We start from the raw sequence: 26,830 nt of genomic DNA, 5'->3' as shown, positions 1-26,830 counted from the left end.
TACAGTAAGAGACACCTGTTTTTGCACAAATGTCTTTGCTAATGTCTGGACTCTACCTTTGAGCAGTTTTCACATTCGTAGTGCTTGCCGTTGTCATGTGACATCTGGTGGCGAATCAGGTTTGATTTCCAGTTGAAGGCCTTCGGGCACTGATCACACTTATACTCTCTCTCGTCGGAGTGAGACAGAGAGTGAGTGTCCAGACTGAGAGAAAAAGAGAAAGACAGATTTATTAGATTTCATCATGTTTGGGTTCAAATCAGGAGGGAGCTAAATCTCTTTAGAGACATCCCCGGGGCTGTTCTCAAAAGTTAAAAGCATGTCTAAAAAAAGAAAATATTGTTTGGGGAATGGTTAGAATTAGTCTGTAGTCAGTTAGCTTCATATAAGGGACTACAGTTGAAATTTAGCTTATACTGTTAGAATATTTGTGTTGGGAACTAATAAAATAAAATAAAATAAAAATAGTACTATAAAAATACCTCTGTGCATCAGGAAAGACTTGTTCGCACTCCTTACACTCCTGTGGTGAGCCGGGTAAGTTTAGAGGGAGAGAGCGTAGGTGCAGCGGGTCGAGATCAGCATCGTCTCCGGCGCTGGGCAGACCCTGTTTAGACAGCTTGAAGCCGGAGGAAGGCGGGGGACCGCATGCATGCTTCTGATGGTCCAACAGCTCTGAACCAGACTCGAAGTTTAGGTCACAGTCTTCACAGCGGTATTGACGCTCCTCTGCAGGACAACACAAAAAGTGAGTTAGCAAGCGAGTGTATTCGTGTGTGTGTGTGTTTATGTGTGTATGAGTGCGAACTCACCGTGTATGTCTGGAGCCATGGTCTCACATGAAAACTCCTCAGCCTTCATGAACAGTAAGAGTTCCTCACCCGGCTGGACCTCTCGGACCACACGGTAAAAGATCTAGAGAGAGAGACAGACGTTACACATGGGACAAAACACTGATACACTACTTTTTGAAAGAAAGCAATACTATTATTCAGCAAGGATGCATTAAACTGATCAAAAGTCACAGTAAAGATTTCCAAATGCTGTTCTTTTGAACTTTCTATTCATCAAAGAATCCTAAAAAAAAAAAAAAGCCATAAAAATATTAAGCAGCATATTTTACGAGCATGTGAAATAAATAAATGATGATTTGAAACGACAACACATTTTGATGGACAAACAATGATGGGAACCTGAGCTTGAGTTTGTGTGTGTGTGTGTTTGAAAGAGATGGTGTTAAGGGATCCGAACGGAGACCTATCTGTTTGACACACACACACTTCCTGTGTGAACACAATAGGTAGTGGGAGAAACTGTTGTGTTATTTGGATGGTGTTATTTTTGGCAAGCCTTGAAGGCATTAGACGGTTCACTTCCTGTGCAGTCCGGTGGTGACATTTGAGCATTCTTATTAGAGATGCCACACAATCAGACAGACACACACAAAAACTTCTAATAATATGAGAAAGGCAATCGTGAGTTGGAAACCTCTTGGAAAAGCCACAGTCATAATGTGTGTGTGTACACAAGACCCAGCAGGCCATGGGGGACACGGAGGGACCGAGTCCTGCTCTATTGTTTAACAGGAGAATACAGGGAACTAGCAGAACCCTCAAGACGACATGAGAACAGAGTCTCTCACACAACCTTCCACAGCCCGTCTACCCCTTCTGGTGCCTTCCTGCAGATCTCTGATATCTTGTACTTGTAATGTCACAACCGACCCTGTTTCTTTGCGTGTATGTGTGTTTTTATCGCACACACTCGCGCACAAAGGCAGGGAGCAAAGGGCCACAATAATATTGTGAGTACGAGACAATGGCAGAGCTGTTCAAATGTGGTGCGAGGGGCTGTGGGGTGAATGATACGGGCACACACACTCGTACAACTTGTTGGCCCGGGGACGTAGCGAACCAGCCAAGCTCAGAGATCAGGGGAGTCACTCCTGGCAACCCCTCCTGGGCCCTGGCCTGGATCCTCAGTGCCAAGGGTGAGTGCCAACCTGCAGGTCTTTTCAGATGCCACAGAAGAGTCTGTGTGTGTGTGTGTTTGGCTGCGTGCGCAAACACACACTCACATACTATGTTCTGAGAATGAATGTGTCTTATCAGGAGGATTTTTGAGTGGTAACCAAACAGAAGGTAATATATCAAGATGAGTGATACAATGTCACTATAGCTAGACAAAACTGACTCCAGAAGAAACTAGATGTGACAATCCACTCTGGATGTTCCCAAAGGGAAATTAAAAAAACAAAAATAAAAGAAATAAAAGAAGTAATTAATACATAAAATGAATATAACAAAATGTGTAACCAAAATAAAGAAATACTTCCTGGATTTTCCCAAATGTAAAAAGAAATCAAGAAAATATATATTTATAAATATATACATATGAACCATTCTTAGTAAATATACTAAAACTAAATAAATAAATACTCCCTTCCTGGAAGTTATCAGATAAATATTACTCATAAATAAATAAAATGGTATCGAAACACATTTTTTTTATTTATTCAGGGAATAGGATTTAGGTTAGTCTATAGTCATTAAAATTTTGGAACGTTCTCATGGGGGTTATGAGCAACAAACTTCTGTATTCTGTATAACAGGTCGCATCACTTCCGGTTCAGGTCTTTTGTATGTGCTGTTTTAGTCAAGATGCCTTCAAAGGAGTGAGCAAAGATGAGCATAACTGATGCCCATCACATATGCAGAGTGATATCTAAAAGTTATTTCATTTTTCTTCTTCTATGTCCATCAGTTCAAACTGCTTTTTTTTTTGATGAGACCAGTTTTCCTGTTTGTTCATGTGATACTCAACATAAAGCCTATTAGATAACTAGGTAAACGTATCTGGGTTAGAATGTCACTTAGGTTAACTAACTGATAAGTGAAGGTTGCAAACTTGTAAGCTTTCAGTGGCTTACAATAACAGATTAAGTCAATTGAGTCTACCTTAAACAAACACACACAAACACAGAGTCAGCCTATCCCATACCTATACCTCAATCTACATGGAAATTTAATATGATCCTTGTCAATCTTTGACCCATACAAAGAAGTCAAAGTCAAGTCAAAGACGACAAATCCCTAAGGGTTTATCCTCAGGTCTTATCACTACAAGATTTTAAGAGACACAGGCACTTGCACTTTCAGGGCACTCAGAAGTGCACTAGATACTCGTTACCTTGACTTCAGCGATTACTGAAGCAAACAGCGCAAGACTTTCCTCTCTCTTGTGTTCCAAGTAAGAGAGGTCACTTCATATACAAGCACCACACACACACATACACTCACATAGCTTGCCTCTATTGTGTAAGTGTCTATGAGAAACGGATGTTAGTCGACTGATGTCCTGATAAACAGGTCCATTAGATCCTTCGTTCAGCACTGTAGGAATGAAAAACACTCTCACACCGACCAACGCCTCACACTAAAATCCCCCTTTCCCCTTCCCCAGGTCCAGTGAAAAGGTGACGAGTGATAAGCTGGAATAATCGGCCAATCAGCATTCCTTGTGTCCAAGTCGATCAATATCTGTCCAGCCATGGATTTTGTTCCTGTTAATTGTTTTAGTAATACTTCAACTAGTTAAACATTAAAAAGCAAAAGTTAAATGATTTGTTTCACGCTCAATCTTTTTCCTCAATTTTAAATAAAATGTCATTGTTAAATAGCAAAATCAAAACCCATCTGGTAGTTTGTCCTGTTTATTTGTCTAGGTGACATATTAAGGAATATATTAAGAGTGTGATTTTGAAAAAGAAGAGCACATTCTTTCACCTCCACGTAAACAGAATTTACTATTCTTTCTGAAGACTGATAACTGATAACAGTCTTTTGTATCTCTCTCTCCAGGTTTTGTCGCTATACAGCGTGATTATAAAAACATGTGGGTTGCCGGAAGCCATAAAGTCTAAGCTGAGCTCTTTGTTATGACAGGGTGTCATAGTTTAACAATTATGGCCCATATCAAAATGCTGTGTCTGAACAGGTTCCCTTCCTCCGTTTCTCTCTCTCTTCTAGTTTCTCTTTATGTAACCCTTTAGAAAAGTAAAATATTTAGAAAATCTAGACCTCCCAGCCATCATATTGTCTTGCTCTCTCACTCATGTGCTGGTCAAACATCAAAAACACACTTGAGATTGAGAAACGTTTTGATTAGATTCTTCTAGTGGATCTCATTTTGTAAAGCTGAATATGGAAAAGTACAATTGGCCTGTTTAACATCTGAATGCATCCTCATCATACGTCATTTCACTTGAAAAGGCCGACTGGTGCTTCAAGGGCCCTTTGTTATCTGCAGATAGGCAAATGGTAAGTTAATTTCATAATGACTGTGTCCACTGAATATCTCACAGTGTGATTTGGATGCCCAGAAGAGTGTGATCTCACCAAGATAATCCTGATAGTATGAACTGATTGCATGATTATTCATCCTTGCTGTGTAGTGGTTCAAGAAAGCATAACATAACTTCAACTCAACCCAATCCAGCTTAAACGTTACTTCAATGTCTCTAGTCCAGATCAACTCACTCTAAATTGAATCCAGTCCATCTCTTTACTCGTCACAATTCATTCCAGTCATGTTCAGTTTGCTATAACTAATCTTAATTTAATTTTGCCTCATCTTATTTTTTTCCAGTCCAAGTCAACTCAATGAAAATAGGTTTAATCCAGCTCAACTTAATTGAATCCAGCTCAACTTGACCTAACCCTATTTTTACTCAATTTAATCCAGCACAACTCAACACAATGTAATCTCAATTCAATTCAGACCAACTCAACTCAGTTTACAATTTAATTGAATCCAGTCAAACTCAGTTCAGTATAACTGACTATAACTTTCATCCAGTGTAACTTAATCCAACTTGATCACTCAATTTATCCTCAAAATATGGACATAAAAGCTTTAATTTTTAAAAGTTATCAATTTAAACATGCAAAACCGGACAAACTAATCTCACAGAATTGGTTCAACCATTAAAGAAGAAAATAAAAGGTAAACAGTAACATTTTGTAGTGTGTAAAATACTGAACGTGACTCATTTCTCTCTCTCTTTTTGAGTCTCTTTCCCACTGTCTTTCACTCCACAAGGATTCAGGAATTTATCGTCCCTCATATCCGAGTGCAAAGATACAAAATGTGTGATTATCATCATGCTTGACCGAGAGAGTGTGTGTGGGTGTGTGTGTGTGATCCTGGCCTGTGGTCCTTCACGCTGCAGCCAAGATACAAAAGACCAAAACACAAAAACACAGTGACACACGCAGAACGAGAATGCAGAAGGAATCTGCTATTAAAGATAGCAGAAACACCTTTAAACACTTCATTATGTTGGCCATGCAGGTGCTCAGTGTGTGTGTGTGTGTTCTCCACGTACCTGCTCATGTATCTGGCAGGCTGTGAGGTTGTGTTGGTGGGTGGATGGAGAGATCTGGACGTGCCTTAGCCAGCTCCTGCTATCACATATGCTCCCATCCAAACCTGTCTGCTCGCCCTGACAGAGAAAGAGAACGAGAGATCAGTCTTTGATCTTGAACTTTTAAAGATTACTGTGCAGTGACTAAAATCTCATGCCACCCACTGAGGCAACACAGATAAGTCAAACTTATCGAAACACACACACACTTTCTCTAAAACACTCATACAGGCTCTGACAAAATCTTTGCACACTTCACTTCTCTCCCTCTCACAGACTCTTTAGCTTTACTGTCTAGTCATCAAGCGAATGTCACAAACAAAACAAAATTCTTAACTTCATCTTAAACATCATCTAGTGGATCTACTCACTGATGTCTGTCCACATAAGTTTTACACATCAACACCACAGTCATTTTTTGAGTATTGTATAATCCAGTGTTGTTTTGTGAAATGGACAAAATCTATTTTAAATGCATAAATTCTATAATTTTTCAATGTAGTTAGTCTATTTCATTTTCAGCACATATCCCCTGTCAAACATTTGAAAGGTTTTACTATTTAAATACAAATTTAGCTGCATTTAAATGGAAAATGGAAAAGCTTAAAATGTTCTAAACAGACTTGCATGCAAACAAAATGATTTTGCAAAGACAAAAATATTTCATAAAGACACTTTCAAGTCAGCACTACACTTTCTGCCAAACATCTCGAAACAGAATAACGGGTTTATCTTTCCAGAGCTGCCAAACAGTTCACTTTCTCTCTCGCTCTTTCCATGATGTGAAACAAATATGAAAACATTGTTAACGGAGAAAAAACGCGACAGTTACTTTTTAACTGCAAACGAAACATTTCTTTAATATTTTGTCCCCGAGTTTATGTAATTTAAGGTCAAATAAATCAATTGGATCAACACTGATACACTTCACACACTTAAAAAAAATACCTATAGGAACAAACAATTTGGGTTAAAATAAATAAATAAAAACAAAACGTCAGAAAACATGCAGGCTAGGCTATGTAGCAAAAGTGCATTCATTTAGCCTAGAAACTTACTGTTAAAATAATGTTCTTTTTTTTAGAAAAAGAAAAGTTTTTATTTCACACTAAACTCGTAAAACTAGAAACATTTATCAGCTATAATTATCCTTCTTTCATTTTTATATATTCTATTGTCTTGACAAGAACCCATCTGCTGCTTTCATTGAACAATATTCGTTTGACGAATGCACACAATTGTTTCAAACAACAAAAAAGTGAAATATCGCTACGAAAATAAGTTTACTCAAATGCTACTAAGTGAAGAATAGACAATAAAATGTTACTCAGAAAAATACCCCCCAAATACTACAAAAATACGAAACGTGAATACCAAGAAAAAAAAGCTAAAGATCTTAGCGACACACACAAGCAAGGCGTTTAAAGCGTTACGCTTCAGAGAAAAGAACCGAAGCCCTTCGTTTCGATACAATTAAACAAGTTCAAAGGTGAAGGATGAATGGACTTTTATTTGACCATTAATTCGCGGCTTGTCAGAAAGAAACGTTGATATAAGGACATAAACCGCCTACCTTAAGAACCCCACGGAAATCTCACTGGGAAGAATGAGTCAAAGAAACACCACCAAAAAACTCACAACAGCCCCGAATGAAGCTTGTACGCGCCCGTTGTGTTTTGCGGCATGTATCCCGTGTCTCTCGTTGAAGAGAAAAAAAAAAATCACCGCCTCTTTCCTCTCGTTTTGCTCTTATCAAGTGGACGAGACGCTAAATTTCCCCACGGACAACAACTTTGTCCAACTTCAGTCCGTTCTTCCCACGGCTGAAAGTCCCCAGGTGTTGATCTGTCTGACTGGCGGTTTTATTCACTGTCCCTCTTCCTGGCATCGGATCGCGAGCGCAAGAGTGTGAACAAGAAACAAGCAGGAGGAATCGTCCACCTTCAGTGATCCGAACGTGTAGGAGTGTCTCTGTCTGTCCCGTTCAAGTGGATCCTCTCTTGTCCCATGCGAGGGAGATGCGCTGAGGAGGAGGAGGAGGATGATGAGGAGGAGGGGGGGACCTGTCTCGCGTGTCCACCAGTCGGAAGTTGCGCGAGGCTCCCCCGCGCTCGCGGAGAGGCGAGGTCAGCGCGAGGTCGGGACGGGGCTGCTCGTGGATAGACCCGAATTTCCCCGCTTTGATGAAGCCATCCAGCAATCATGAAATCAGCGGCGTTTTTCTCTCCCAGCTTGCTTTGCTCGCGGGGGAAGGACACGAGAACGAGGGATCGGCTCGTGCAAGTGCAAGTGCAGTGAGGTGTAACTCTGTTCCAGTGTTTTCTTTAAAGCTAAATGACGTATAACTAACATTACGACTAATTTGAGAAATAACATTTATGTTTAGCTTCAGTAAACACAAAAATGCTATACTTTACCTCTTCAAATAGTATGCCTACTTTTTTTTCTTCTTTTCCGCCCTCATGCACATTACACCTGCTCCCAGTCACGAGCCCACGAAAATCCTCTCCCATTTCTTCCCATACACAAAACCACACAAATCATTATTACACGATTTAAAAAAGTTTTTTTTATGAGCAGGACAATTATTTCCTACCATTTCAACAGCATCTCCGCTAAATTAAATGCGTTAAATAAAGACATTTTTATGTGCTCATGCACTATTTGTTTTGCACTAGCATATAGCCTAGGCTAGCTTATATTATTTTTTTAAAAAAAATATAGCTTATGTCTTAAAAATAAAGGTTCAGCAAGTGGTTTAGCAACCAACACTATTCGATAAACCATTCCCCATATCAGAGTTTCTAAATAACTTTAAAACCTTAAAAAAAAAAATTCTTATCAGACCCTTAAGAGAGAGAAAAGAGACATTTTCTTGAAGAGTCCAGCGCATGTAAGAAGCACAGTCCATTGACGGGACTCTAATGACTCTGATGAAGATGAATATGCTTCCCTGGCCTATCTTTGACATTGAACTCAAGGTCCAGATAATGTCCATTGTTAAATGAAATCGCAGGGCAGACGCGGAGGAAGGACAGGAAAAATCATGTGTAAATACGGCGGCCCTCGCCAAAGATTCCCATAGACCCGCGCTCCTTGAGAACCGCAAAGAGACCCCGGTCCGCCGCGCATCGATTTCCTGCCATTCCTCGACTTGTCCATTGTTGGAAGCCTTTTTAATTTAGCCATAAATTGGGAAAGCTCAAGCTATGAGCTGTTCTATTTTCTCCCTGTCAGGATGAGGGATTTGGTTTATGATGCATTGTGTATTAAATACAAGTAATCTGGGAAAGTGATTGCCTGGCCTCGCCGGGGTCTGATGGAGGCTGGTGATAGAGGCTCCTCAGCTCAATTGTTCTGAAAAGGAGGAAGCGATAGCAGATAAACAAAAGGGCCGGTGGTATCTGTACCAAGCCAGGGGTAACACGGGGTAAGAGAGCCCACGGGGCAGGGGCAACTCCTGAAGAGTCACTTTTCGTCCGTCCCAGTAGATGGCGTAGTGAGCCGGGTTAAACAGGGGAGGAAAACTTTCCGCTTTCCTCAGGAATGAAGTTGCATTTTTTTTTTTGCATTGGTGACACGTTGTTTAATGTCATATGTGTAGGGAGAAACCTGCAGGCAGTATTTGAATGGGCACAAATGTTTAATTCGATATAGCTATTCGTGAAGTCGAGAGACTATTATTTAGAGAACTGCCCGCCTCTCGCTCTCTCTGGAGGGAAGCGCATCAGTCAAGCGCGGAGCTGTGGAGAAACCGAGACCGGGAGTCATTTCTTTTCACGGCTGGGAAATTGCTGCACACTACGCCGTACACATTAAGGCGTCAAATTGCTAGATGGAACATGAAAGATTCAGTTGTATTGCCTCCAAATAGAAAATCGCAGGAACGACCTACAATGCAACTCGACGCTTAACCATGATTGAATTCAATAAAACAGAATTTAATCCGACCCTATATGAATTTATTCAATAAAAGCACTGTCATTTAGATAGTAGATTTTTTGTTTTGTTTTGGTGTTTGTTTAAACTAGCATGTTACAATGTTACAGCTGACTGCATATGGGTCAATGACAAATAGCTAAAGATAGGATGATATTAAGGAGAAATACTATTAAAAAAACCTCAAGTTTAAAACGTGTCAAAGTTGTAAAATTTTTTTTTAAGTGCAATCAACTTGGATGTTTAAGGCATTTCAACTTAAATTCCATTAGAAAAATGAGTTGAATCTTGTATAGCTAACTCATAAAAAAGTTGAAAATTGCTTAACTTATTTTGATAAGTTAAAGCAATATGTTGTTATAACTTATTGATTTTTTTTACAGTGTAAAAATGTAATCTTTGACTGAAAATGTGGTGATGTAACAAGTAAATGTTCTAAAAAACGTCATGAATCATGTGATCAAACAATACGTGCATTTTCATATTTATTTTTCTAAAAGGTGATATTAAAAATTAATTGAATGGACGACGTGTAAAGTGGTCCTCTCAGTTCTTCACACAAGACAACAAAATGGCTTCCTGCATGTTGGATACGCCACAAACACTTTGTTTCATTTGATGTAGCTACATTTTTAGAAGCTATTAATAACATTTAAAAAACAAAAATGCTATAGGCTACCGATTATTTTTAAACAAACAAACAAAAAACAACAACAACTGATTGTTCCAAGCTACTCATAGCTTATTGACTAAACTCCCCCCCCCCTCCCCCACATTTTTGATTTTATACTACACACATTGTGTGTATGAATTACTTTATAACGCGTTTTTGATTGATCTAATCCAAACAGGATAAAGAGCGTCACTTCATTGACCCACACTGTGACGATTAGGAAAAATAGCCTACTACAAAACATGTTGTGTTCGAAGGATTTCATAAGATTTTAAATGTTTGGCGTTTTATATGTATTCATAAACACTTTGAACAGAATAACAAATAGTTTTTCTTTTTTGAGAAACTGCTTTCAAGCAGCGTCAAAATCTTTCTATGACTTGTTTTTATTTGTTTGTTTGTTCTGAAATACTTTAAAGCTGCATCTTGTATTTTTGTTTCGCAACATAAAATCTGCTAAAGTTTGGATGCAGCCAATGCATACGCTTTCCAGACGCAATTGCTTTGTCAGTCTGCAGGCAGGCAGCGCTGCAGCTCGGGTTTGTTTATTTGCAGTGGACAGGCTCTAGACTGCGCGCATTAAGCCGTTAGCTGAAGCTTGTGCGGAGGGGAATCCCAGATGGGCGAGAAACTGACGCCGAGAAGGAGCTGCTCCCCGCGGTCTCCCTCGGCCCCGGAGCCGCGCTCTAATGGAAACACTGTGTACGAGGTGCATTCCTGCACATCCTAACGGGAAAGAGGGGGGGGATATCGCAGCCAAATCCACATGAAATAGTTCAACCATTCATCGAGATAGACCTCCCATTGACAGGAGCGAAAAGCTGCATTAAGCTTGCACTCCTCCCTGCAGACGCTGGACTCCACAACCAGCTATTAATTTAAAGTGCGGGGCCACTCAATCAATGGGCTCAAGCAAAACTCATTTAAAACTGCTCCAACCGACCAATTTAAGAGCCCGGGGCTGAGACTCCTTACCACTTAGTCATCTTTTGTTTGCCTCTAATAGCTTGAAAATCTAATGAAAAAAGCTATATAATGTTCTTAAAGGTGGCTAGATAGAGCTTCATAAATTTTAAATAGCTACTAATGCTAAATATAACAAGAACAACGTCATCACCAACAACATTAATAACATTTTGCAGTGCACAATGGGTCAAAAAAAAAAAAAAGCAATATGACTTGCCCCTCTTCTATGATGAACATGTTTAACGTTTCTGAATTAAAAGTCATCTTGATATTTTTTTGTGAGGTTTAAAGTAAAAAACGTGTAGGTGATATAACTGTTTGGACATTGTAAAACGATTTTTTAAAAATTTTGTTTAATCCAAATCAAAGTGTGAAGCATCCAGCAGGAAGCTATGTTGTATGTCATGTGACAAGCAAAACATAACATAGAGAGGAGTTCTTTGACTGCATGCCAAAGTCATTAAGTTTTAGTCCACAGTAATCAATCAACATAGTACAATCAACTTGGATGTTTAAGTAATTTCAACTTAAATTGCATTAAACTGACCTTAAAAATGAGTTGAATCTTGTACAACATAAAAAAGATGAAAATTGAGTTAAGGCAATGTAAAAACATATGTTGTCATAACTTATTGATCATATCATATTTCACAGTGTAATGTCACATTTTGACCTTTCAAGGCATGTTTTGTTCATAAATGGAGTTAGAAAACAACTTTATGACTCAAAAATTGCCAAGAAAAACATATTTTCAAATGTAACACCTAAAACTCGCATGCATTCAGGTTGCAAGGAAAGTATTTTAGTACTTTTAATAGCTATTTGACATTTCAAAATCATCAATCAATAAACCAAGATCTGATGAAAGTGGTATAAATGTTTTTCTAAAATGTATGAAACCAACATGGATACAAATATTACATTTCTTTTTTTCCAGTGCATTTTTTTGGTTGCAAAAAAATTGAACAAACAAATAAGATCAAGTCTAAAATTCACAAGATGATGTATTAAGCCTGGCACATCTGTCAGTACAATTCTGCAAGTTTTGACATTTAAAAAAAAATCTTGCATGCGTGGCACACAAAACTGCCACTCTTCTCCATCTGTATCCCAAAATAAAACACTCTTGAGGGGCTTTGAGAGCTCTCTTTCCTAACACCAACCAATTACCATTAAGAGAAGGGAGGAAATGAAAGTGGAAAAATGTAAATAAAAAATTTCCTCGGATCTGGAAGTAGGCCCGTAGAGCGTGTGTTAATCTCCACCTCGGTAATTTGGTTCTCTGAGAGAGGTACCGCATCCCCGCTGCTGCGCCCTGCGTGCCATAAATCACAGCTTTATGTGGACGGGGTCAGAGCGCCCCCCCCCCCCCCCCCCCCCCCCTCCTCCGAGGTGCCCTGGCTTAGTCCGCCGCGCCTGCGCCGTGTTTACCCTCTCACCCGGTCCCTGGCTCGCTTCTAATTATTTCAGATTATTTTCATTCGCCAGGGTCACAGAGAAAGAGAGAGAGAGTGTGTTTCTGCCGTCTATTTCAGGAGTGAGCCCTATGAGTTGTGTTGAATTAGTACCCCATCATCTTGGCCCCGTCTGTGCAGTCTCACCCGTCGTGGCCCCCGTGGACCCTGGGGCCCGGCTGTGTGACGAGGGGCCTATGTTTCATCTCCACACACACAGCCAAGAGAAAACAAAACTGGCTGAGCTCCCAAAACTTCCACCTACACACTGAATAATTGAGTCTTTATATATGTGTGGAACAAACAGCTACCACAGATGACAAAACTGATTGTTTAAATGCAGTCCGCTCCACTTTATAGTTACATCATACATTTTCAATTCGTCATTAAGAACCTAAAAAGTCGCTGCGGTCTTCTTAGGAGGATCGGTTAGTACAAGCATAATTTATGTTTTGGATATGAAACGAGTTCGTGTAAGTGGCGGGATCCGATGCGCCAGACCGTCGGGTGTGAAACAGAAAGATTGTGTTCTCTGGCTAACATGAAGTTAATTGCTTTGACAGCGGGAATGACAAGACGTGACTCGGGCGCAATAACACAGGCAGGCCTAAAACAGAACCAGTAGTCTGCAGTACAATGCGCCATTCAAACCGTGAGACTTATAAGGGCCACGGGGGGATCACTTTTTTTTCTTTCTCAGAAAACATAGGTGGGAAGTGCCGGACTTGTATCCACACCGCTGATTTTCGGGGTTGAGAAGTCTCTCTCCTGAAGTGTGGCCTCAGGCACCGCGTGGCACACGGCCGACCGTTGGAATGTGCCACCTCGGGGGAGAGGAGGGGTTTATGATACGGGGCTGCGGTAATCACAGATACTTCCCTTTCGTTTCCACACACACACATACATGGCCCGCACTGTATTCCGGCCGTGGGGTGCAATAAAGTCCACAGCAGTGTCAGAGGTAACGTTTTTAAAACATAAATTAGGTGAGGCGGGAGCAGGACGAGCGAATCTTAAACACAATGGGACACTCTGGAAATTTCATTTCATAAACTTCATTTACCACAGTATCACCACACACATATAGACATCTCAGGGGTTTGGGAGGACATGTTATTGGACTCTGTAGGGAGTCCCAATTTGAACCCTAACTGTATCATATTTGATATTGAAAATTTCTAAAGACTAAACTATCAACACAATCAAATATTTGTGCAATACATAATACCTGCCCTCTGATTGGTAATTCATACTTTTTAGCAAGTAAAAGGCCTTCTAAAAACCTTAGTGTGTGATAGATGTGTCTTTTTGCTTTGAAATCTTTAATGATTTTTATAAAGTAAGTGTAAGAATAACTATTATATTGTTAGTAATATTTCAAGATGAACATTTACTTGGTTTACTGGTTTACTCGTACATACTTTTTTAGAAAAATAATAAAATGTGAGTATCAAATATGATACAACAGTCTTTTAAGGAAGGTTTATTTGTACGCAGAACCTGATTTCACCAAGTGCAACATGTTCCTGAAACAACACTCAAATCAGCCAATCAGATTTGAGGGACCAGTTTACAGTTTATGTCAAGTTTAGGTTCACAACCAGGGTTAGGTGCTTTTACATCAGTGTCATTCACCTGTCATTTCCCTCTGATTTTTGGGATAATTTATGGGTAGGGTTAGGTCTAAGGGTAGGGATATGGTTAGGAATAAATTTACAGACAGGAATATTGTTCAGGGATCAACAAAACATGTTGACCCAGGAACACGTCTACCTCTGCAAAATCAGGACGTTCTTATTTGTACATCTCTCAGTCATTGTATTGCATTGCATTATGTTTTATGAACTTTTATCATTAAACAAAGCATTTAATTATCTTACTAAGACATATTTTTGGGAGATATAGATATTTAAATGCATTAATGCAAGTAGTCTGTTATACTTTTATAAGGATCTCATTGATTTGCATTACAAGCTATCAGAATTTCATCTTACTTTTTGGCATCTGCACCAAATTACATATTTTTGGGGGGGGGCTCTGAATAAAATTAAGGTGAGTTCCCGAATATCACACTATGCAATAAAATCCAGATATATGAAATACGATACTCAACAACAAATGTTTATATATATATATATATATTGCCTAAAGGTTCAATAAATTGTTCAAATTTTCAGCCTATTATTTCATATGCCAGGCTTTACAGGGTTAAAGGTCTGTAGATATCACTATTTTAATGCTAACGCACTAGAACGTACCACCTCTGGTCCGAGGCGGGGGTGTAGAGCATTCATTACGTTTATTGAGCTGTCTGAGAGCCTTTGATGTGTGATGCACTTGAGAGGGAGCAGCGAGCTCTCCCATATGGCGTGTCCAATTTAAAGCCTAATATTTAATATTTGAGAGATAGGCCAATCTGGTGTGCTTACCGGCAGGAGGACCAGACACGCACACACTCGCATACACCTTCGTAATAAGAAATTAGATACCACAAAAAAGGCTCATTACATCCACAGGCCGTCGCTCGGTGTCTTAAACCGAGCGGGAAATGAAATTCCTGTGGAGCAACGGTGGCCATTAAAACAGTCAGGTCCACGTTTTAATAATCACGCATGTAAGAGGCACTTAGCGCGCTACGCAATCTTTTCAATGCCACCTTTTAAACTGATGTCATTAGTGCTGGAAAAAGCCTTTAAAAGCTGATTTCTTTCCTCCTCCCGCAAACGCAGGTGTTTCCGAGGCGCGCACGTGTTACTGATGTGCTTCTTCATTTTGGCTGCCACCATAATGCGTTCGCACCTTTTTAATTACGAGCAAAAGTCAAACAAGGTGACAAATCGCGAGCACTAAAAAGATTGCCAAATAGAAGCCAATTTGTTTGCATGATTTGGCGGTCTTCGAAATGGCATTTCGATATTTCAAAAAGCCAAATGGGATTATGGGTGGATAATGTAAATCATAGCCTATTATTGTAACATTATGTTTCTTTGATTTCCTCTCACTTAGCTGTGATGCTCATTGTAGGCTTGAGGAAAAGAATAAACGACCAATTTCCTCTCCAGGCCTGTGATCTTTTTCCCTGATTGGATTCCTATAGGCTTTTGCGCATGGGCGACTTTTACTGAGGACTTCTCCGAAGGCTGTGTTTGAGAGTTTATCTAAGGAGCGTTTAAAAAGGAAATGGACACCCTTAGGTTTAATTGCAAGCAGAACTAACGGAACGCTACATTTCAAAGAGGATAAAAAGACAACTCGGCCTAATTAACTTGTCGCAGTGAGATTTGGTTACTCCTATTTCGAGCTTCGCTGGTTTTCAGTAGCTTCAAAGGGGAGTGAAGTTAGAGTCGGTTTATATTTAACCCAAGACGCTAAAGCGCTGCGACACAACGTGCTTGCGTTTATGAGTTTGTAATTTCAATGTATGCAGAAACACAAAAACAGTCTTTGAGAAGACTCCATTCTCATGCTTAAGTCAGCATGTGTGTGTACCAGGTGCTGATTGACTTGTCAGACATCGGCGTCAATAGTGCAGGTTTATTCAATTCCAGCCCAATCATGAAGGTGTCACATGCTTTTGGGCGGGGTGCGGGCACCGGGCAGGCCTGGCCTGATAAATCTGCTTTTATGAGGGCCAGTTATAGCTTTTATGGCTGAATGTTGGTGAGACTGATTCAGTGATCAATCATGTGTGTGTGTGTGTGTGAGAGAGAGCGAATAAGACAACGGTGAGCGGACACGCACACACACTCAGGTACAGGTGGATCGATGCTTATTGTGAGTTTGGGGTGATGGAACACTACTGGGATATGACTAGATCATCTCTCTCTCCCTCTTTATTTCCCTCTTTCGTCTCTCCATCCCTCCTATATTTCACTCTTCCATCTTTTCTCTTGGCATAACTCTTCATTCATCTTTCACCGCGTTCTCTGCATTACTCACACAATGCCAAAGCTCTTTCCTCTGCTCTTTTCTTCCATCCCTCTCTCTCTCTAGTCTCCACTGCGATGATGTACTAATGCAAGAAGCGTCAGCGAACTTAACATAAACACGCTCTCCTTACATAAACTAACATTGATACATTTCTCTCCCTCTCTCTTGTGGATGAACATCTGTATCGCCGTGAAATATCGATCAGCACAGAAATAGGCACACACTTATACATGTACAAACACACTGACCATACCAAAGACGGTAGTTTCCCTAAAGTTGTCAGAAGACAGAGTTTGACACAAAGGCTGAAGAGAGAGAGAGAGAGAGAGAGAGAGAGAGAGAGAGAGAGAGAGAGAGAGAGAGAGAGAGAGGCCCTGCAGACGGTGAGACGGGAAACGGCTACTGATTACCCACACATTCTCTTCTCATTAACACACACACACACACACACACACACACACACACACACACACACACACACACACACACACACACACACACACACACACACACACACACAGATCGCATCTTCAAAGCAGTGTAAGAAAAAGTTTATGCCTTAAATTTAAGTACAATCAACTTGGATGTTTAAGTCATTTCAACTTAAATTACATTACACTGACTTGAGTTGAAATGAGTTGATTCTTGTATAAAATATATATATCAAAAGTTGAAAATTGCTTAACTTATTTTGATGAGTTAAAGCAATTTAAAGACATATGTTGTCATAACTTATTGATCATAGAATTTTTTACAGTGCGTATACATTTAAGGAAATGTCCACCAGACACTTTTTTATTAGCTTGAAAATCTTATACAGCCAATCCCAGTTTATTAATATTCATTACTAGAGGTGTTAATCATTTAGAAATAAATAATTCTCATTCTGGTTTCTAAATTAATTGATTGCTTAGTTTAAATAAAATATTATAAAATATTATGAAGTATTATTATAAAAAAGATTAAATCTTATGAAGATTTAAAAAATCTTAAAATGAAAGAAGTCTTATATTCTATAATATTATATTCTATAATAATATTAAAATAATTTTTGTATTTTAATATATATTAAAATGTAATTTATTCCTATGTTGGCAAAGCTGAATTGTCAGCACCCATCACATGATTCTATCACATGATCCTTCATAAATCATTCTAATATGCTGATTTGCTGCTAAAGAAACATTTCTTTTTATTTTCAAAGTAAAAAAAATATTGTACTGCTTAATATTTTCATGGAAACAGTGAACGCTTTGATGAATGGAAAGCTCAAAGGAACATCATTTATGTAAAATAGAAATCTTTTGTATAACATTATGAATGCCACTGCAACTTTTGGTCAAATGAACGCATTCTCGCAGAATAAAAGTATTAATTTCTTCGAAAAACTCTTATTGACTTTTAAACACATATATATATACACTCACCTAAAGGATTATTAGGAACACCTGTTCAATTTCTCATTAATACAATTATCTAATCAACCAATCACATGGCAGTTGCTTCAATGCATTTAGGGGTGTGGTCCTGGTCAAGACAATCTCCTGAACTCCAAACTGAATGTCAGAATGGGAAAGAAAGGTGATTTAAGCCATTTTGAGCGTGGCATGGTTGTTGGTGCCAGACGGGCCGGTCTGAGTATTTCACAATCTGCTCAGTTACTGGGATTTTCACGCACAACCATTTCTAGGGTTTACAAAGAATGGTGTGAAAAGGGAAAAACATTTAGTATGCGGCAGTCCTGTGGGCGAAAATGCCTTGTTGATGCTAGAGGTCAGAGGAGAATGGGCCGACTGATTCAAGCTGATAGAAGAGCAACTTTGACTGAAATAACCACTCGTTACAACCGAGGTATGCAGCAAAGCATTTGTGAAGCCACAACACGCACAACCTTGAGGCGGATGGGCTACAACAGCAGAAGACCCCACCGGGTACCACTCATCTCCACTACAAATAGGAAAAAGAGGCTACAATTTGCAAGAGCTCACCAAAATTGGACAGTTGAAGACTGGAAAAATGTTGCCTGGTCTGATGAGTCTCGATTTCTGTTGAGACATTCAGATGGTAGAGTCAGAATTTGGCGTAAACAGTATTGAGAACATGGATCCATCATGCCTTGTTACCACTGTGCAGGCTGGTGGTGGTGGTGTAATTGTGTGGAGGATGTTTTATTAGGACACTTTAGGCCCCTTAGTGCCAATTGGGCATCGTTTAAATGCCACGGCCTACCTGAGCATTGTTTCTGACTATGTCCGTCCCTTTATGGCCACCATGTACCCATCCTCTGATGGCTATTCCAGCAGGATAATGCACCATGTCACAAAGCTCGAATCATTTCAAATTGGTTTCTTGAACATGACAATGAGTTCACTGTACTAAAATGGCCCCCACAGTCACCATATCTCAACCCAATAGAGCATTTTTGGGATGTGGTGGATCGGGAGCTTCGTGCCCTGGATGTGCATCCCACAAATCTCCATCAACTGCAAGATGCTATCCTATCAATATGCGCCAACATTTCTAAAGAACGCTTTCAGCACCTTGTTGAATCAATGCCACGTAGAATTAAGGCAGTTCTGAAGGCGAAAGGGGGTCAAACACAGTATTAGTATGGTGTTCCTAATAATCTTTTAGGTGAGTGTATATATATAACAATTAACTACCCAAATGTTCCCTAAACCCTGACCCTACTTTTGTTTATTAGAGCAAAATCGCCTGCAATAAGCAAACAGTACAAAGTACAGCACACCACAAGCCAAAGTGCACATGCCTCCAAAAATATCTCACAAATATCCATAAATGTCCTGGTGTTAAGCTTCCCTTCACCCCGAAAGCCTAAATCTGTCCAAACGTGAATCCCAGCAGTTCCCCGGCAGCGAGACCCCTGCTCTCTCTGTGAGTCAGCTGTTTAGAAGGAGTGAAAGTGGGTGATTATGAAGATGTGGAGTGTGTGTACACAGAGCACACAGCAGCTCTGTTTGACAAGAGAGCTGTCGTCTCTCTTTTAACTGTCCCACTCTCTCCTTCACTCCATCGCCTTCTTTTCTTCAATCTCTCCTCCAAGTATTCTATAGTTCTCAAACTTTCGTACTTCCTTCTTACATTCTTTCTTTATTGTCTTCTTTCCTTCCTTTTTGTCTACCTTCTTCCTTTTAGACTTACAGTTAATTCTTTCTCGAGTACTTAATTCTTTCTTTCCTTCATTTCTTTTCTATTTTTTCTTCCTTTTCATTATTTCCATGCTTCCTTTTTCTTCCGTTCTTCTTTCTTTCTTTCTTTCTTTCTTTCTTTCTTTCTTTCTTTCTTTCTTTCTTTCTTTCTTTCTTTCTTTCTTTCTTTCTTTCTTTCTTTCTTTCTTTCTTTCTTTCTTTCTTGCTAAAGGGAAGTTCATGCCATCCTTCCATACTTTCTCCTGCCCTCATTCCTTTCCTCTCCTCCTTCATTCATCTTTCCTTTCTTCTCCCTTTTTTCCTTCTTCTTCCTTCCTTCCTTCCTTGCTTCTTTCTGAACTCCCTTGAACTTCATTGCTTCCTTTTTCTTTTCCCCTTCTTTTGTTCTTTCTTTCCATACTTTCTCCCTTCTTTCCTGTCTTGCTTCTTTCTTTCTCTTTCTTTCTTTCTTTCTTTCTTTCTTTCTTTCTTTCTTTCTTTCTTTCTTTCTTTCTTTCTTTCTTTCTTTCTTTCTTTCTTTCTTTCTTTCTCTTTCTTTCTTTCTTTCTTTCCTTGCTTCCTCACCCCCCTTTTCCTTCCTTCCTTCCTATAGGGAAGTTCATTCTATACTTCTCTTTTTTCTTCCTTCATCCCTCATTCCTTTCCTCTCTTCCTTCCTTTATCTTTCCTTTCTTCTTCCTTTTTTCCTTCCTTCCTTGCTTCCTTCTTTCAGAACTCCTTTTATCTTCTGTCCTTGCCTGCTTTTTCTTTGTCCCTTCTTTTGTTCTCTCTTTCCATACTTCCTTCTTTCCTATCTGTCTTGCTCCCTTCCTTCCTACTTCACTCCTTTTCTTTTTTCATTTCTTTCCTTACTGTCTTCTTTCCTTCCACCTTTACTCCTTTTCTTTCTCCCTCCTTTCCTTGCTTCCTCATACCTCTTTTCCTTTTCCCCTCCCTCCCTGTTCTTTTGCTTCCATCCTTTCTTTCACAGGTTCTAAAAGAACAGCGGTGAACACATGGATGAATCTGGAATAGGGCTCATGTTTATGATGTCATAATAAAGAGGAGAGGTTTATAAAGCGGTGTGTGTTTGCGATGCTCTCAGGGGCAGCTGTGAGGTGTGTGAGGGTTGGCTCATGTTTATGATGTACTTATGTCTGCTGGTCGCAGGTTTATGATGTATGCTGCAGATGTACAGAGCTTTAAAGTTTACCGCAGGCTTTAAGAACAGGTGTTATGTGGTCAAAAGTGAGAAAAAAATATTGTGTTTGGGTTGCGTCTGTATAAAATACGAATGTGTGTCAGCGTGTAGGTGCATGTGTGTGAATCAATGCATATGTGGATTTAATGATAGTACTTGTGGGGTTCCCAAACAGCAAAGCAAGAGGGGGCTTGTCTATTCATTGGATAATAATGAAGTTTTAATTGCCAATACATTTAACAGTAAACAGTTAAAGACCGAATTAAATGGCATTCCGCACACATTTAACTTCCGTTAACATTTTCACCTGACAGATGATAAAGTGGCCAAAAAAGTACCGTAGGTTTAGCCATATGCTACAAAAAGTTTGCCCCAAAAGTTCAGGGACTTTTGAAAGAAGTCTTTTATGCGTTTATTTGATTAAAAAAACAAAAAAAAAAACAGGAAAAACAGTACTATTGTACTATTGTACTAACTGTACTATTTATCTTTTGTAACATTATAAACGTCTTTACTGTCAATTTTCTTTTCTTTTCAGATAATACAAAACAAAACAATCAATAAACCATGCACAATAAGCCTCTCATTCAATATATAGCCTATATATAAAAGGTCAATATTCCTGGTATCTTTAAATGGACCAGTCTCATTCTATTAAACAAATTTAAAGAAACAAACCAAACACAAAACAAATGTTGTCATTACTCTTATAACGCTCTCATATTCTCTCACCCTCTCTTACATTTTCAAGTCCGGGTTAAAATACAAAAACATTCCCTGCACCTGAACATACACTCTCACATATAAATACATGCTTACATGCATAATGAGGAAAACTGCAGTGGAATATTGTATGTCATTATGTGCATGTGAAGCCTGAGGCTGTCTGTGACACAGTGTGATGTGTGTGTCCAGCGCTTTTAGAGTGTAATCTAAGCGCTGATCAAATGCATGAGTGTGTGTGTGTGTGTGTAAGAGCTCTTAATAGAACCCTGTCGCAGGGCTGCCAGAGTGAGAAACAAGCAGGGTAATGGATGACTGGAACCTCAGCTCCCAGAATTCCCTCTGGTGACCCTCGCCGGCCAGCCATGCCGCCTACGGCAACTCCACATAAAAAGGAAAGCGGAGAGGAAAAGGAGAGAAAAAGAGAACGAAGGAGCGGGGGGAAAGAAAAAAAAAGAGAGAAAATGTGAACTTGATGGGAATGAAAGAGAGAAACAAGAGATATGTTGACAGTGAAATTGCCAAAAGGCCTTAAAGCATGACAAAAACATTTATGAAAAGAGATAAATGTTAAAGAGAGAGACGATGGGATACAAAAAGGGGAAAATAGTGAGTAAAGGAGATAATTTAAGGAGCTGGTAGCGTATGTGAGCATGTATGTGTTTGTGATTGATGACAGTGTGTGTTACTAAGAGGGGACCCATCACATGTGATCACATAAACACTTATTCAGTGTTTGTGGAGCTTGACGAGGCTGCACACGGCTCTGTGTGTGTGTGTGTGATTGATGAGAGAGTGTGTGGGTAAGTGATCTTTGAGCCTGACATGGCCGAACGCTGCTTTGTGTCGTCACCGATATCACAAGAGCGAAAACACACACCATTAATCAAGCTTAATTAACTTACACACAAAACTCTTTCAGTAAACCTGAGCACAGTTAAGTCAGTTTTAAGAGTGAGTGCATTTCTAAAGGCAAAATGTGTGCGTATGCGTGAGTAATATCTTCAATTTTCATTGGCTTTCTCTTGTTCAGGCGGTCTTATGGTTAGGGAGGGAATTTAACACGTTTTTTTTGCATTTGCAGTGATGGGCAATTAAAGAAGGAATATATAATGTGATATAATAAAAGAAGAATATATTAAAAACATTAATGTGCATGTCTTATTGGCTGTTTTTGTCCAACACAAAATTAAATTCGCTAGTAAAAAATCTAAGTAGCAGGTAAAATTGGACATTTTTGTACAACACCGGGCAGCTTTGCATTGGCAAAATGTTTATTTCCCATTCTGATCATTAACATTCAGCGTGTTTGTGTCAGGATTTGCCTCAACAAGGATAGTAAAACCTCAAATTAACTACACTGTCAGGACCAGCAAACACTTAATAAACATACTAAATAATGAAAATCTAAAAATGTTTGTATGAGGGAAAGAGTTAAAGCAAGGGGATCGAAAATATCATTAGCTCAGCATAAAAAACAACAGAAGTCAAATGAAAAGTCTCCATCATAGCTAAAGAATAAATATCTCATGTGCTTCTGTCTAACTCTCTGACCCCGTCTCGCTCCTTCTCAACATTTTTTATATCTCCGCGGATGAGTTGATATCAAAATAACGATGAGCCACGGAGAAATGCAGAATTTGCATCTGGGGAGATTGATCAGTAAATGATGCATGTAAATCCACATGATAAACTCAAATCCCTCAAACAGACCTCTTAAAGACATTACCATCCCCTACACACACACACGGTTGTCAGACACACTCAATATGGAGTCTGAGCATTCAGTAAGCAGCTGTTTTACAGAGAACAGAGTGTGAGAAAAAGCTCATCATTGCATATTAAAGATGCCATATTGTGTCATTCAATTCTAATGTTAGTCAGGTTTCTTGCACCAAACGTCTTAACTTTCTCTACCTCTCTGACTTCCAGAATTAAACAGGGTGTTTTAGATACTGTACATTTAAAACTTCTATATGTAAAAAGTGTGTTTTTACCATACAGTTTAAATTACTAGTAATTTAAGGGTATGTTTACACGACAACGATGTACTAAAACTAAAAACTTTTTCCTTTGCGTTTTTCGCGCACAGACGACAACGTTGTCAAAATGATCTCGTTCACACTGATCCGCGAAAATGACTAAAAACACTGCATTCTGCTGCCAGGCCAGTAGTGGGCGATGTCACTTCGTAAAGAAACACTATGCGCTTATGCGCATGACATCACCGTTTTCACAAATTTGCATGAAAAATAGAGACGATAACGGACTCGTTTTCAAAAGTTTGTATTTTCAGACCAAAACGCTGTTGTCGTGTAAATAAATGGCAGAATTGATTTTTTCTGTTTTTATTTTATTTTATCAAAGTTTTCTGTTTTTAGTTGAAAGCGGTGTGCAAACAGCCCCTAAATCTGCACAAAAATGTAGGGCTGCAATTATGCTCTATAATTCAGACTTTGAATAAATGACAGTATAACTATTACAATAGCAGCATAATGCAGTTTATTTTGCAACTAAGTGGAGGTTTGTTTAACTTATGGCACATTCAATTCTGCAAACAACAACGAAGAAATTAAACCTGTATGTGTAGGCCTATTTTCTGGTCAAAGTTTCCCTTCATCCACAAGTAGCACACACTGAATATTGCACATATACAACACAAAAAAAACCCAAAATATTTATTTGTGCTTGAGGCAATTGGTTGGTAAACTTTAAGACACAAGCTCGAATGTGAGCGGTTCTTGGAAAACTCTTTTATTAAGACATGATTCCACGGCCTGCGCAAAGTTTCTCAAATCCAGCAATTACATACAAAACGCAACGGACTATTAAAAGCAGAGAGGAAATTCTTGAGTATTTTTTTAACAATTTTTTTGTATGTGTAATTATATATGTATGTATATATATATATATATATATTTTTTATTATTTATTTATTTTAATAAATAAATTATTTACACCCCTTATATAGACCTGGCGCCCATGGGTGTATCCCAACACATCTGTTATCAGGAGAACAGAGATGTAATTGGATCAGTTTAAGGATGTAAATTCCCTCCCGAGTGTCATTTTCAAATTAATTCTGGGCATCTGAGGCTACAAGGAAACAAAACCAACATCCATCCGAAGTGGGAAGCAGCTGAGCCCAGAGCTGAGACACATGTAGAGCGGCAGAAATGGGAGGCAAACAGGTAAAAGACCAGCACGTGTGTGTGTGTGTGTGAGATTCATTTCACTGGACATGCACAAAGACCCCGCAGATCCTGTTACTGCACTGACAGCTTCTTTTTCCTGGGCTAACTGTAGAGACTGGGACAGACAGGAGCTAGAGAGGAAACAGGGAGTAGAAAGAGAAAAAGATAGTGAATAGAGGGAGGATGAAGGAGAGAGCTGCATTCCTGTGGTCTCAGCTGCAGCGCTGCAATGACTTCAATGTAACGTTGCTTCAACGCTGGCCGAACTGCATGCTTTACAGAAGAAATAAAACAGCAGGGCACGTCTGCTATACCAATCACACACACACACACACACACACACGCACACACAAAGTAATTATGCTGACTTCTACAATTCCTTACAAAAAGTACTGTGGTGGTACATGTTTAAAATACCAGTATAATGTCCAAAATACTATGATAGTAACACAGTGCAAGTCCAAAATACCATAGTAAAATGGTATTTTATGTAATGCAATCCCAGTTTGCAACAAACTTGTATAGTTAAAAAATAAATTCATTATGGCAGTTGATGCGAGAGAAATGTTGATTATGAAACATATTCAATATATAAATACATTGATGAATTATCATAGAATTAATAAATTGACTCATAAAGAATATAGTTATATTTATAAAAAAAATAAAAGCTATACTATAAAACTATTTTAGACCAAAAATGTTTGTGTTATATGTATTTTTGCGTCATCAGTACAGAGTTGCTGCCAAATCAGTGGGCGCCGCTAACAATTTGAGATGAGGTTGGGCCCCCCACCGCACACATTCCATTAATAAAATCGATCTCTGGGGCCCCCAAAAGTGCGTGGCCCTTAGAATCGTCCTAGAGCCCTGTTTAGGGTGCTGCTTTATAAGGCCGCACCAGGTTCTGGAACACATCTCTGATTTTATTCCATCTCTCCTCATCTATCCTTTAATTCCCTACATATTTCTCAAATTTCTTTTCTCGTCTGTCCATCGTTCAGCTTGAACCATCAATTTCCTCAGTTCTTGTCTTGATATTTAAGGGAACTTTCCTCTCTCTCTCTGTCTATTGAAGAATGATGAGCCACACTGGTCTATATTGAGCTGTGTGTGTTTATGTGTGTATCTACTTTTAGAGTCCTTCTAAAGCCCAGTCCATCCATCTTATGGACGACAGCGAGGGCAGAGTTTGGGTCAGAACATTCACTTCTCATCCTCTCATGAACTCACTCTCTCTCTCTCTCCTTCTGTCTCATGTCATCTCTCTTTCTTCGAGCAAGCCTCGTTCCACAAAAGACCATGCGTTTAGGCAAACCTCATGTTTGGAACTTAAGCTTGTCATCAACTTTGGATCTAAGTAATTGTTTCCTTTGCAGGCTAAAGTTGGCTTTGGAGCGCTCCACGGGCTTAATTTTGACTCGTCTCAGAAATAGCACTGCTGAACTGCAGCTGGTTATTTACCAGACACTGCAGATGTTCGTTTTGGAAGCGGAGAGAATAGTTTTGTTGATTGCTGTTATCTATCAGACGACAGGAGTCAGATGTAAAAACACTGTTACAGAAATCACTTGCAGAGGTTTCTAGAACACGTCATCTGTGCCACAGACGCCGAACCGCATTACTGGGGTCCATTTGATAAAGATGTCTAGACAAATGTGTATAATATAAATTTGATTGTATGTTGCAAGTTACATTAGCTTTGAGGAACCAATTGTCGAACATATAGACAAAAACACATAGGCCTAACGAACGAACGAACGATAGATAGACAGACAGTCAGACAGATATATAGACAGACAGATAAATAGAACAAAAGACAGACAGACAGATAGATAATAAAGCACATACTTGTCTTGTAAGTAAAAATTATTGAAAAAAGTGAAGACAATCAGCCATTAGAGATATGAGTTACTGACGTATCGCACGCACAGGCACACACACACACGCACGCACACACACACACACACACACACATACACACACACACACACACACACACACACACACACACACCAGCAGTTATTGTTCTCACAGTCTTTGTGAGTGTCACTGGCTGCCATTGGTAATTGAGAACAGAAGGATTTACACAGAGACAAGACTTTCTGTCTGCTCTCATAATCACACACGCTTACACACACACACTCACAAACACAGAGTGGCATAGCGGAACCTG

At 39.3% G+C, this 26,830-nt stretch overlaps 1 protein-coding gene across 14 annotated transcripts in view; it reads right to left on the bottom strand.

Annotated features, from left to right (window-relative positions):
• Window positions 1-26,830, bottom strand: part of mecom (MDS1 and EVI1 complex locus) — a 169,921-nt gene that overhangs the window by 17,854 nt on the left and 125,237 nt on the right. For 13 of the 14 annotated variants that reach the window (XM_056243349.1, XM_056243344.1, XM_056243352.1 and 10 more), the window contains exons 3-6: window positions 5,387-5,503; window positions 813-915; window positions 483-729; window positions 57-204 (exon numbers count right to left, since the gene is read on the bottom strand). In XM_056243349.1, the coding sequence (XP_056099324.1) occupies window positions 57-204; window positions 483-729; window positions 813-915; window positions 5,387-5,503 (615 nt within the window). Of the gene's footprint in view, window positions 1-56; window positions 205-482; window positions 730-812; window positions 916-5,386; window positions 5,504-6,998; window positions 7,697-26,830 lie in introns of those variants that run through there. The other variant, XM_056243357.1, reaches the window with a different exon arrangement.

Source organism: Rhinichthys klamathensis, unplaced genomic scaffold (genome assembly GCF_029890125.1).
Source record: "Rhinichthys klamathensis goyatoka isolate OS25496 unplaced genomic scaffold, OSU_Roscu_1.1 h1tg000786l_1, whole genome shotgun sequence".
Classification (NCBI taxonomy): Eukaryota; Metazoa; Chordata; class Actinopteri; order Cypriniformes; family Leuciscidae; genus Rhinichthys; species Rhinichthys klamathensis.
This window is presented reverse-complemented; position numbering and strand designations above follow the sequence as displayed.